We start from the raw sequence: 14,188 nt of genomic DNA on the forward strand, positions 1-14,188 counted from the left end.
ACATTAACATAAATAAACATTGCATGTTGACACTTTCGAATTTTATGAGTTCCATTAGTATACTTTTGTCCCCATACACCTTCCATATTCCTTTAATGTGATCCTGGTTCTTTATTTATTTCATGTGTCTTCTCATGGGTTTATTGTTTTGTTACCTTCTTAACCACTTCAGCTGTTATTTTGATTTTTTGAGAATTAGGCATATGCAATATTGGACCCACCGGTGGGTCCCCAGAGTTGATGTGGTTAATCAGTTCTGTCTTTTTATTGGTTCGTGTTTATTTGTTCCAATTCATTATTGAGTGATGGCATGTGTTTCCCCATGTCCATGTATTTAAGCCTTCAGGTTTGCTATGCTTCCTTGTTATAATTGTTAATTGTAACCGCTATGTGGTGAGGGTTGTCAAGTTATAAGTCTACTTGTGGTTTTTCTTTGTTCAGTTCTGTGTTTTTGTGCTTGATCTGATTCCAAGAGAATGCACTTTCTGGGCTAGTTGTCCTCTGTGGGTTATTGTTACATCAGAATTGCCAGATTCAAATTCAGAATTGCAAGATAAAACTGAGAAAAAAAAAAAAAAACTTGAAAACTGACTTGAGATATTAACTCTGTAACTAAGATACGAACTTAGAATTCTAAGAAAAGAGTTGTGAGATATAAACTCAGAATTGTAAGAGACTCACAATTCTAAGAAAACTCTGGATTGTAAGATATGAGATAACAATTGAGAGAGAGGAAAAAAAAGAATTTTGCGATAAAAAGTTGGAATTTTATTTTTTCATTTTGAAACAAAATAAAAACAAATTCTCAGAATTACAATTGTGAGATTCAAGTTGCAAATATCTTTTTTTAATCAATGAAACTGGGCTCCCATATGTTTTTATTTTATTGCAGACTTAAAAACAGTAGCATATGTATGAATATTACTCACTTTTTATGAGGTTTGCAGAATTCCAGAGTGGGTTTGCTGGAGAATGTGCCCTTCCCACAAGGAACACATGGTTTATGGCAGTGTGTGATATAATTGTTTCCTTTTGTACAGTAAAAACCTGGTTTACAGAAGCATGACCTATTGCTGTCCTGAGTGCATGGAGTAAATTCCATCTCATTTCTTGTCTCTGTTTCCACCCAAAACACAAAGACATAGAGAGCATCAATGAACAAAAAAATCTACAAAAACATCCAAATATCTTAGTATACTTATGCAAACATGTAATGCATTTTCGCGTTCCATTGCACAGGTTTTTATGAAAGCCTTTTTCTGCCACAGAATTTAAAAAGAAATTATAATTGCCTAATTGTGATGTTTATCTCACAATTCTACGTTTATCTCTTGCATATTTCACATGTAAAAGCATCCTAATTGTGAAATATTAACCTAAAATTGTGAGAGAAAGAGTCACAATTACCTTTATTTTGCATTGCAGGCATGCATCACAGATGGATGTGATTGACCTTTGCGCTCACATTTTGCATCGCTTTCAAGACACATAAATCTAAGAATGCAGCACTCAAAAATTCAAATACGTTCACTTTTTAAAATCGCATCTCTAAACATTGTTGTCTTTTCACTTCACTGTTGAAAGTTGACATTTTAACTTGAGCACCACGCTTGTTGTCTTAATAAGACGCAAAAAAAGCAACGGTCAAACACATCCATCGTGCATGGGGGGAAAAAATGGAAGAGGAGCACGGTGAAATGAATAAAACATGTCTGATGTGAACAACCACCAAGAGGTCAGCGTGAAACTACATCTATATACTTTTTAAAACACATTCCGGTAATGCAAGATTCATACATTTTTACCCATTTTACATCATATGAAAATGCATATTCAATTAAGAAAAACTGGGTTGATTTTATCCATTGCAAATGATTTGGATGATGAAATGTGTGCATTTCTACATTTGTCATCCCAAAAATCCTTATTGACATCAGCTGAAAAATAATCTCGTTTCAGAGGCGATTTGCCGGAAGATTATGAAGTTTTACTTCGAAGTCATAATGATGACTCTGATGAATCACACACAGTAAGAGCAGGAATGCGTGTTAAGCAAGTGATAAGAAGGACAACATGAATCCAGAATTCAAAACCATCCTGTGTCATTTTCAAAGCTCACTAGTGCTCAAATGCTGGGAAATGTCGTGCAACTACTAACCAGAACACTCTGGAGTGCAGCGTTCACATCTCAAGATTCCCTGTCTGTATTTCTGGTAACATCCGCTCTTACCTACGTGTGAAACAGAATGCAAACAAAAACAAAAGTAAACTAATGTCTCTAGCTGTGCAAGTTAAAAGTACTTGCAGCATGATTTAAGTAGTTTTGAATTGACTGGTGTCTGATTTCTAAGTACACACTCATACACAAATATAGACATTTTGAAACTTGAGGGAAAATCATTTAGTTAAAGGCTGAGTAAAAACTCCCAAAAGTCAAAGCTTCATTCTAATAGAGGGTGTCATTTGGTCAGTAAGGGACATGGGTAGATGATCTGCTGTTTGTAAATGACGCTTAGGTTTTAAATGCGACTGATCGACTGTGTTTAATCAATCATACGTCACTTTTAAGCTATACACTGACCGGCAGCATGATTTTTCAGTTTCACATGCAAGTTTAGGCATTGCACAACTCACTGCAAACACTCCAAATGATTTGTTGAGGTGTTTGGAATGGTTGCTAGGTGGTTATAAGCTTTCATTCAAATACACCTATCATAAGTGTAGTAGTAGAGTATGCGAGAAACTAAATGAATGGTTGAGGAAGTAACCATAGCTTCTATTATGGACATGCTTAAGGTTTAATTTTCTTTAGACATTACGCATAACTTGATGGTTACGAAGCAGTGAAAAAATTATTTCTGGTGAAACACCCTCAGAGAGTTCAAGTACAGATTCTGCATACAGCTCAGAGGATACTTGGTCTATAACACACATGTACATATAGAGACACAAGGTTGTCAAAAATGTTATTTTCAGTTCAATGGAATTCCAAAATGAGAAGGAACCAACAGTGGAAAACCCCTTTTGGATAAACGTAAGATCCAGCTGTTAAAGTTCCATTGGCATCATTCAGCCTTCACAGAACTTATATAAAGATGATTATATCCCCTTTTACATCTCTCATATTTTAAGCTAATGACATAAAGATATGAGTCACTGAATGGTGGACAGTGGGCTGTACTTCAGAAATACCTTGTGTGTGACATAGAGGAAATGGAAGTGGTATATACTTACCAATAACCTTGACATGTAGAATTGTAAATATCTGTAAAGGGAAAACAACAGTTAAAATTTTAGTCTGAATGTCTTTTTTCCAATCTGAGAGGTAGAAGTTAAATAATGTCTGAATCTGAGACCTCTGTGCTTGTTTTATTCTCTTGGAAAGGAGTTAAGCAGTGGTTCTTTCATCACTATGTTTTGAGCGGTTTTTGGATTGCATAATCAGTTCAAAAACAAGTAGGTAAGTTTCACCCTAAATGAACTCCAAGGTAATAACATGAGCTTTTGACACATCAAATAGTGGTTACTGAGAGAAGTGCATTAACTTAAAGGGTGTGCATTTTAAAGAGCATTTGATGGCAAGAAATGTTATTAAGAAATGTTTGCTTTGGAGGTTTGTCAACCTGTTAGACAACCTTGTAACAGATGCTGTTAACCGGAGTGTTTTAAAACTAAAATGCATCATCTGATCAAAGCAAGGAAGTTAAAGATGAGTCAAGGATTGATTTAATCACAAACAGGCTTTCTGGGTCACCCAATCGCTGAGTAAAAACAGCTAGCGTCCTGTTGTTTTCACTAACACTAAGGTCAAGGAAAAATGCAGGTGAGGGGCAATCTGGGGCAATGCATGTTTTCACTGCATTGCTTAATAGCACAACAGGAGGACTGACAAATTCTTGTATGTACGTAATCAGTTTTTGTGCCTAAGAACAAACAGATAAGCGACAGGTCACAAAATGGAAATTTCTCAATGCAAAAAAACACCCACAGAAAACTTCTTATCGTGTTTGCTTTTGTCACCTGGTCACTACACACAGTAAACCACACGAAATGTACGGGGAAACAAGCTGTGAAATGTGAGCCAGATTATAAAAAACCACAGTGGTTGGGTTTCTTCTGCATCGGGGTTCCCTTCACACTGAATGTCCATTCTGTCAGGGCTGACCAGACCTCAGCTGATGTGTTTTGAGAAATCTTTTTATAGATCTTTTTTTTTTGTCATGTTATGATTAAACTAAGGGGAGGAATGAGTGCAGACGCTTACTAGTAATCGCAATGCGTTGCTGTACTCAATTGGAAATTATTTTGTGACTAAATTCTGAAGTGAAGCAAAAAGGATAAAGCATCAGTGGGTCAGTGAAACCGAGAAACTGCTTTTTCCATTCAATGCCTCTTGGTTGAAGTGCTTTCATTATATTAACTGTCACTGAATATTATTGAAATATACTGATTATATGTGAAATGGAACTGATATTCGTGGAAAACGAATTATTTAGTGTCATTAAACACCACAAAAGTATCTCTGAACCTAGTGAGCTGTCTATGCAAACAGCAATTTATTTAGACACTAAACAACAAAAGCTCCTAGGAACACGTTCCTTCCCCTGAGCAACAATAATTTAAACTTTAAAGGTTTTTAGGCTAATTCATAAGTTCTTTCGATTGTTTTCTGGAAAAAAACGACAGAATTAAAGACTCCCTGTGGACCTTAAAACGCTTATTCTGTCAGATGGTTTTGGCGCTAATTGGAACCTTTATTTTGAAGCTCACTTAGTCTTCAGACACGTACAGAGGTATAATTAATTCGAAACCCACAATAATAAAAGTCCCTTGTTTGTAAGACGTCCGTGATAAATTAATATTACAGCAAAACGACTAGTCGAAAAATAGGAATAAAAAACACTCACCAGATAAAACAGCAGAATAAAAGTGTTTCTTGTTGAGGTAGAAGGTGTCATGATTAAAAGCAGATGCAGATGCAGATGCTGAGCACTGCAGCAAAAAAAAAAAAAAAAAAAATGTGTCATTCTGTTTGGTGCCTTTATATTTAAACCCGTGGGAAGATCGGGGAGGTGCCACAACTAACAAACTTAATTATAACTGAAAAAACCGTCATTTACAAATCCATTATATTTTACAACAAATAAAAGCTTTTTATTATGTGTATTCCTTATTTTACAATTTAAAGCATTCATTTAATAACACTGTTAAATTAGCCATTAAGTTTAAGAACCAGTAATGTGCATTTAAGCCTTTAAAAATGTGCATAGTATACATTTATAAATTCATTTAGTTCATATGAGGGGAATTATTGTACAATTTTATTGTGCATTTAAATCTGTGAACACATTTGAATTTACAACTTGTATGTTGTATTGTGTCTAACTTCACATTAAGAACTTATATTAATGTTTTATTGTTCTGTTAGCATTAAGAGACTAGCTGATAAAGCCAGATGATGCTATTCTTATCTTTTTTTAAACACAAAAGAAAAAAATAAATAAATAAATTTAATTATAAAAAAAAGTACATTTTATTTTCAAGTTCACAAAACAAGCAAACATTACCAATAGTAGTCAGAAGTCAAAAGTTCACACATTCATACAAAATGATTCATGTTTTCCATTATTACACAAACAAACAAAAAGAAGCTGTGCACAAGCACTCATTTTAGTAAATCCTGAAAATCTCCTGGATGCAGAAATATTCATGTGCGGCTCCATTGTGTACGTAACTTTTGGAATCAGTCAATAGCGTAAGAGGGGTTTTATGGGGATCTGGCCTCTTTGGGTCTGAATGCTGAAAGCGATACTGTGATAAACATTTTGAAGCTGGTCAGAATGCAGGTGTCTCGATGCATCGGGCAAGGATGAATCCTAAAAAATATGAATGTTAATTAAAAGTTACCAAAAATACAGAGCTGACACAAATCATCAATGGAAGCCAACTGAGATGAAATGCTACAAACATATGAAGGACATAAATGTTATATCTAATCTACAAATGAATCGCTTCCAGGCCTTTCCTTGATTTCCTTCATGTGCAACACATATGTAATATTAGAAGATTGCAATGAAACCAACATTACAGATTTGACACAAAAACTTTCCATGAGAGCTGAAAGACAAACATCTCAGGTTTACATTCTGTTTTTGTGGATTTATTTTCTTAATCATCTCTCTTCCCCTTTTGTCCCTGGGTTCCCCTGTTAAGTTTATTCTTTTTGTTGTGGTAGTTTCTAAATATTCTTTTGTTTTTGTCTGCTAGTGCTAGGTTGCTGTCTTATTAATCACCTGTTCTGTTCGGTGTATTTAAACCCATCTGTTTGTTTCAGTCCATTATCTGTTCTTCTGTCATCGGAGCAAGGATGATCTAATTGCAGCAGTACTTATTAGTCCAAAGAAGTGTTGAGCTAAGTAACAAATGTGCGGCAATTCAAGTGTGCATAGATGAGAACACAAAAAAAACGAAACGGAGGGTTTCCAGCTGTTGGGTTTTCAAAAGAAAATGCTCAGATTTCTAAATAAGATTAGATTTTTTTTGTTTGCTTGTTTGTTTCAGGAATTCCTGGGAAACTACATTTTCAGATCTATCTGCTATCTGATTTGAAACCACTTTAGCCCTTAAAGCAGGTTCATTTCAAAACAGACATTAGCAGTAATATAATAATATAAATATGCAGATGGGGCAATGTGCAACAGTTAAATACTTAGACTGTGTTCCCTTATAATTTCTCACCAGTTCATGAACAAAGCCAGAGTTCAGGGTGGGATTGGACCATCCGGACAAAACTCATATTTGCATGTTTAAGATTTTGAGAATAACAATTATCAAGAAAACAACAAGTTAAAGGTCTAAATAAAACTAACTATTCAAAGTACTAAAACTGCAAGCAAGCCATTAACGAAGCCGCCACACACATTCTTAGTCAATGCGAATCCTAAAAGTCAAATATCACCAAAATAATTGGTCTGCTCGATATATTTCACTTGAGAAGTGTTGTTAATGCTGATTTGACTATTTGAAACTCACTGAGGGCAAACCCAAGCTGTCAGAGGGATCAAGACTGCAGTGGCGATGGACTTTGTATTTTTACGCTGGCTGCAGAGTTAAGAGAGGAATACTGACCCTGAAACAAATTAATAAAGATTGTCAAGAGATGACACAGAAACTCAAAAGCGGTCACTCAATCACACACCAAATAAAATACACAGAGCTAAGGTATCGGAAACTGCAATCTTCTGACCTGTGACGTCTATAGATCCTCTGAAATATTTTATATAGGACTGGCACGGCACAGTCTGAAATAAACATTTGATTTGAAATGACATAACACGAATACAAAAATTCTAGCATTCATTTTTCTCTTTATTTGATCAGAAATACCGCAAAAACAGTAATATTGTGAAATATTGCTTTCTACTTGAATATGTTTTGAAATGTAATTTAGTCCTGTGATGCAAAACTGAAATTTCGGCATCATTTCTTCTACAGTGTCACATGATCTTTCAGAAATCATTCTAATATGCTGATTCACTGCTCACAGTATGTTTAATGCATCCTCTCTCTCACCCAAACTTCTGAAATGTAATGTATGAATAAGTGGGCACTAACAAACCATAATAAACACTTTGCACATATGCACCTGATTAAATCCGGCTCTCTTTCAGTATGATTTGGTCATCTTGCACACTGGGCAGGCTGCCTGTGCATCCAGCGGAGCCGCAAACGGTTGACTGTTTATTCTGTAGCAGAATGTGCCTGTGGACACTGAGCTAAGGGAAAATTAAAAGAATTATCTGGTACACTCATGACATCAAAAAGCATGTCAAAGCGTTGTCACGCCAGCCCAGATCTGCAGATCTCTTACACTGATGCGTGTCTGCAGGTGTCTGTGGCTCTTCACTGCCTAGCATGGAAGATGCAAGATCAGCAACAGATGGAAATCTGTGAGGAAAGAAAAAAAGCAAAAAGCATTTGCATGATTCAAATATCTTTTGCCATCTTGTGATCTTGCAGAAATAAGCATAAGATGCGTGAGATATAACAGATTTAAGCAACACGAGTTTAAGACTCCCATGCATTCACATCGGTTAAGGGACATCAAAAGGAATGGAAGGGAAAAAATTAAGAACTCCTTACCTACCAGGTTTTATTGCGTAACAAATAACAAAGAAAGAGACCAACCCTGATAAAAAGCTGTGGACGCACCCCTCTCGACTGGTCTGACGGAACTGCTCCGAATTATATTCAAGACAGCTTTCCGCATCTAGTAGGCCTAAAGAGAAATCAAAAGGTAACCTTCCGGTTTCCAAAAAGCACCTGGATGGAAACTGTGGTGTATTCCATTTATGCAAATGTAAAAAAAAAAAACTAGGTACACTTGAAATGAAAACACTATGGTTAAACCGTAGCAGATGGGGATTTCTTTCTGTGTAGGTGCTTTTTCAGTTCTTTGGAAATCATTGTAAACCATCAGATCTCCATTAGATTTTGTAAACTTTGTTTCTCTACTGTATACTGGTTACCTGGCGCCATCTAGCAAAAAATAAAACTCCAGGGTCAATTCACACCGAACGGAAAAACGTTTATACTTGATGACATCTGCTGGGGCTGGTCAGAGTTTTTCACTATCAGTGTTTTGATATGATAATCATCATCACTAACAATCAGATTGTTATTTTTCAGAAAACTCTAAATCCAACGGACAACTTGTTTGACAAAGAGTCTCCATCAGCTGACTAATGGTCGAGTGCATCAGTGTTCAAGCTCAAACCTGCTCACAGGGGGTGCGAGCTGCAGATTTGGGCAGCATCAGTCTCACAGACAGTCTCCAGCAACTTTTCATTGTGTCTTCCAGTAGTGTGCTGTAGGAACTTAAGGGAAAATTACACTTAAGGGTCTTTATGCAACTGGGCCGTGAACTTGAGCTGGGTTTGGGTTAATGTTGGTCCAGTGTGAGGTCTCCACAATCTCTAGGATGCTGTTCGTCTGAAGATACAAAGACATTTTAGTATTATTGGTCCGACATATATTTTGTCAGTGTTTCATATATTTACAATTCAACGGATAGAAAATCAACACAGTATGTCAAAGACGTCCTACATTAGCATCTGTCTTGTTTAATCGTACTATTTCTGAGCAAAAAACAATGGCTATCATACAGTTTACCATGATTTACAGAAGACACCCACTAAAATGTCATTCAGCGTAACAATAGTTTATAGACCATTTTTTTAGTGCAAGAATCATTAGATGACATTAAGCTTTACAGCGCAGCCTCCAAAAATGAATTCATGAAGTCTTTACCAGTCTTGGCACTAGATTAACCCGTTTGTCAAGGCGTTTTTAATCATTTAATCACAGTATGGTCACTCTTTCCTTTATATGTTTTAATAAGTACAGGTCAGAATAAGTATGTTGTTTCACTTTTCCATTAATATATCTCATCCTCTGAATAACGATGGAACATTATTTAATCCATTTTTCCACATTTTATTTTCACAAATGTACGTTAACGTTACTAATGGTAAAACTAATGGTAACGTATATAGCAAATATTACATTATTAATTAAATAGCAGATTATTATACAGTTATAAACACCATTTCATTGTGCACTGAACACGTGTTTAAAGACCTGAACGCATTCATTTGTAAATGCTGAACTGATTTAGGACGGTTTCCGCTGTTTTTGATGTCGATGGTGAAGCTCCGGTACGCGGTGGCTGCGCCTGTTCTCCGCTTTCTTTGCATGGCGAGCTGTGACTTTTGACCGTCTTATTCAGTTTCTTTCTCGAGTTTATACAGTAAATATTTGTGCTGCTTACGCAGAGCGTCGGTCTGCACGAACCCTGCCATTCCGTCGCCATAGCAACGAGTTAAACCTCCAGCACGCGGATCAAACTAAACACACAGAACGTGTTTACGTCTTACGTCGTTGTTAGCTAAACTTTGGTTTATTTAAGTACGTTGTCTAAATTATGAAAAAATGAAAGAACAAACGATTCTAAACTACCGCCACGAGAGTAAAAATGCCAAAAATCAAACAGTACACAGAAAACTCTGATTGGCTCCGAACATTTCCCACAATGCATCTGTGTGATGACCACTTGCTCTATTTAAAGGAACAACCACTTCTATCTATCTACAAATTAGATTGCCGCTCAAACGTTTGGGGTCAGTAAGATTTTTAATGTTTTTTTAAAGAAGTGTCTTATGCTCGTCGTGGCTTTATTTAATTGATTGAAAACTGTAATATTGAATATTGTAGAATATTATTGCAATATCTATATTGGTTTCCTATTTTAATATACTTTAAAAAGTCAATTATTCCAATGATCAAAGCTAAATTTTCAGCATCATTACTCCAGTCTTCAGAGTCACATGATCCTTAAAAAAGTTGATGAAGTCCTAAGACTGGCAAAAGCGGAATCCAAATCTACAATACTTATCTTGCTTGATCTGTCCGCTGATTTTGACACGATTAATCACCAGATCCCCCTGTCAACCCTACTGGCAAAGGGCATCTCAGGAACCACACTCCAGTGGTTTGAGTCTTACCTATCAGATAGGTCCTTCAAAGTATCTTGGAGAGGTGAGGTGTCCAAGTTACAACATCTAACTACTGGGGTGCCTCAGGGCTCAGTTCTTGGACCACTTCTCTTCTCTGTCTACATGGCATCATACGGTTCTGTCATTCAGAAACATGGCTTTTCATACCACTGTTATGCTGATGACACTCACCTCTACCTCTCATTCCATCCTGATGATCCAACGGTAGCTGCTCGCAATGTCAGCTTATCTAATAGACATTGCTTGCTGGATGATGGATTATCACCTTCAACTCAACCTTGCCAAGACAGAACCGACTTTTTTTTAGTTATTATATTATTAAAAGCCCTTGCTACATGTAATGCGTTAAGCTAACTGAGACTTGTTATGGCATGTATACATCATTGCTCTTTTGTTGTTTTTGATTGCTTCCATTGTCCTCATTTGTAAGTCGCTTTGGATAAAAGCATCTGCTAAATTATAAAATGCCAATGTATGTAATGTAAATCATTCTATTATGCTGAAACTGTTGTGCTGCTTAATATTTTTTGGAATCTGTGATACTTTTATCTTTGATTCTTTGACCAACAAAAAGTTAAAAAGAACAGCATCAAAACAACAAGTCTTCTTGCTTTTTATCAATTCAACACATCCTTGCTGAATAAAAGTATTAATTTCTTTAAAAAATAAAAGAAAAATAAATTACTGACCACAAACTTTTTATTAGTGTATATTTTAAAACAAAATGTATATGTATATATAAAACTTTATTTTTTTTAATATTTATTTAATAAAGAATCCTAGTCTCAAACAGTCTCAAATTAGCAAAACTGTTTCCAACACTGATCATAAATAAGAATATAAGAATAATTTCTGAAGGAATGGTTTCTAATAATGATGAAAATTCAGCAAGAAAACAATACTTTAAAAAATCTATTCAAATAGGAAATAGTTATTTCTAATTGTAATGTTGTTTTCAAATTGCACATTTACTGTATTTTTAAGCGCAGTCTTAGTAAGCATAAAATCTTAATTAAAATATTTCAAAATCATAATACATGTCGAAATGTGGGTAGGCAGCGATTCGATTCTATTCACGATTCATAGGTTTTCGATTCGATTCAAGAACAATTTTTGCAAATTTAGAACGATTCAATTCGATTCGATTCACAATTAAATTCAATTCGACTCAATTATAACGATTCGATTCTGCGTTCTTTAAGTGCATTCACAGGATTATTTCAATGCTTCCCCTAAATTCTTTAAATGCTTAGTCAGGGGGCAAATTACACAGCAGCCTTAAAAAAAAAAAACTTTTGTCCATTGTTAAATGCTAGTTTAATGGTGCTATGGCATGACATGGCATAGCTAAGTAAAAATGTATGTAAGCCAAGATTAAAAAAATTTTTTTTTTTTTAAATGAATTCTCTTCTTTTTTATTAGCCTACTTTTAATTTGCTGTAAGAAATCAAATACACTGCTCGACAATAATACTTTGTAATCGATAATTTTTTCCTATTGCAATTTTATGATTGTTTTATATAGGCTACTACATTTATCTATTATTTTAATTTTCTGCACAGAAAATATACTTTATAGTTTCTGTACTGTAATAAATTATATGTCAATTAGCACTGCATCATTCATAAATTTTATTTATTGTGTTTTTTTTTCTTAATGTTTCATCAGTTCATTCTGCTTTTATTCAGTTTGGCTGCAGATATAGCCTGGCACGTCTATGAGAGCGAGATAACTTCTCTTTCAGTGTGTAAACTTCTTTATCTCATTTATACAGAATAAAATGGTATAGTAGCTGTTGTAACTTTTCCTCTCCATCATCGAATGATTCTGAGAGAAAACGTGCTCGATGTCTGTTTCTATAGCAACAAACGCTACTTTCATGCATCTGATTATCAGATAAACCTTGCGCTCTTGTTAATGATGTGGTTATTTTAAGTGTTTCCCTCATATTTTCGGTTCATCAGCATTGTTAAAACACATTTATCATTCAAAGGAACTGTGCATATGATTTAGACACTTTCTGCTCAGTCCATGCAATAAATACGCAGCTTTCGACTGCTCAGGTAATGTCGTCAGTATGCAGAGAGCCATTAACAAACTACAGAAAAGTAAAATTACTTGACTTTAGTATTACGGTCTATGAGTTCTATAGATCGCAGGTCTGCTGCGTCAGAGAGGAACGGAGCGCGAGCGCAATCCTGTGACAGTCACAGGTGCTAAACAGTGGAGCGTGTGAAGGACAGATAAGAGGCACGATTCACAAACACTCTTCAAGGTCTCCATTAATTTTGCGTGTAGTAATTTAATGTGTAGGCTATATATTTTAAAGGAACTGAATCACTATAGAAATCGCGATTCATTCGATTCTTAGTGTTTTAAATTGATTACTGTCCGAGATCGGCGATTCACGATTCAAAAATCATGAATCAAGATCGATGCATATGAATCGTCAGGGTTTGTAATCGATGCATCGAGAAAACGAGTGAATCGTTACACCCCTAACACAAACACATTAAAAATATAATGATTAAAAAAAAAAAACATATATATTTGTACACCAACAACACTGCACTCCCCGGTACGCTTGAAATCTCTCAAATGAATGGACATGTATGTGTCCATGTGCTCGTTCATCTAGCGTTTTGATCCGAGTCTGTCTCAGAGCTGTCCGGTCATAATGGCAGTAATCAGAGCCCAGCATGTGGAGGACAGTAATGACCGCAGCGCAGAACACACTAGTGTCTCTCCATATTCAGAGCACGTATCTGATGTGTTCAGGGGTGTCCAGACAAGTGCGATGACATTAGACTGACCACTGCACTGTTGTGTTGCATCCCATTACCGTTAAACAGCACAGGTCACCTCTAACCGTCGCTATAATTTCTCGCTTCACAGTTTGTGCTGTGGACAATTAATGCGTGCTGCTTGAATACTTCATAGCTCATTAATGCGGGGTCGTTTATCACTAAAGGAAGAACAACAAACATGTGGACAAGATGCAAATAGCAGAATAGGGTCTAAGAAAACATTTTCTTTTAAGACGAGCAGAGCAGTCGGTTATTTGGACGTGGATTTGTGTAAATTTATTAAATTTTCCAACAGATGGCAGTATTTGGCAAATTAAAATTGGGCTGTTAAGCCAATTGCTACAAAATGTTAATGTGTGATGAGAAAAGATTAAGAAAAATCAAATTAATATTTTGAGCTGCAACATTGTAAAACTAGATTTCTTTCTTCAATTTCCTACAAAAATAAAAAATAAAAAAGGCATACATATACATATATATATATATATATATATATATATATAGGCATAAGAAGCACAGGTATATTTGTAGCAATAGCCAAAAATACTTTTATATGGGGCAAAATCAATTTTTCTTTTATGACAAAAATCATTAGGATTTTAAGAGCAGATCATGTTCAATGAAAATATTTTGTCAATATCCTACTGTAAATATATTAAAACATAATTTTTGATTAGTAATATGCATTGCTAAGAACTTAATTTGAACAACTTTAAAGGGAATTTGTTCAATAATTTAATCTATTATTTTTTTGCATCCTCAGATTCCAGATTTTCAAATAGTGGTATATCGGCCAAATATAGTCTT

General features: G+C 35.3%; 3 protein-coding genes across 4 annotated transcripts in view; 1 reads left to right on the forward strand and 2 right to left on the reverse strand.

Annotated features, from left to right (window-relative positions):
- LOC132126364 (tumor necrosis factor receptor superfamily member 1B-like) overlaps positions 1-4,977 on the reverse strand; it is a 15,153-nt gene extending 10,176 nt beyond the window's left edge. The window contains exons 1-4 of one of the 2 annotated variants that reach the window (XM_059537573.1): positions 4,908-4,977; positions 3,235-3,265; positions 2,159-2,230; positions 930-1,116 (exon numbers count right to left, since the gene is read on the reverse strand). In XM_059537573.1, the coding sequence (XP_059393556.1) occupies positions 930-1,116; positions 2,159-2,230; positions 3,235-3,265; positions 4,908-4,958 (341 nt within the window). In that variant the 5' untranslated portion in view covers positions 4,959-4,977. Of the gene's footprint in view, positions 1-929; positions 1,117-2,158; positions 2,231-3,234; positions 3,266-3,356; positions 3,577-4,907 lie in introns of those variants that run through there. The other variant, XM_059537574.1, reaches the window with a different exon arrangement.
- LOC132126362 (membrane metallo-endopeptidase-like 1) overlaps positions 1-14,188 on the forward strand; it is a 53,926-nt gene that overhangs the window by 7,511 nt on the left and 32,227 nt on the right. The window lies entirely within an intron of this gene.
- On the reverse strand, positions 7,667-9,442 carry LOC132126235 (migration and invasion-inhibitory protein-like). The gene is made up of 4 exons (XM_059537366.1): positions 8,785-9,442; positions 8,188-8,278; positions 7,871-7,947; positions 7,667-7,761 (listed from the first exon to the last, which is right to left on the reverse strand). The coding sequence occupies exons 1-4, from the start codon at positions 8,846-8,848 to the stop codon at positions 7,667-7,669; spliced, it is 327 nt and encodes a 108-aa protein (XP_059393349.1). The 5' UTR covers positions 8,849-9,442.

This window comes from Carassius carassius, chromosome 44 (assembly GCF_963082965.1).
Source record: "Carassius carassius chromosome 44, fCarCar2.1, whole genome shotgun sequence".
NCBI lineage: Eukaryota > Metazoa > Chordata > Actinopteri > Cypriniformes > Cyprinidae > Carassius > Carassius carassius.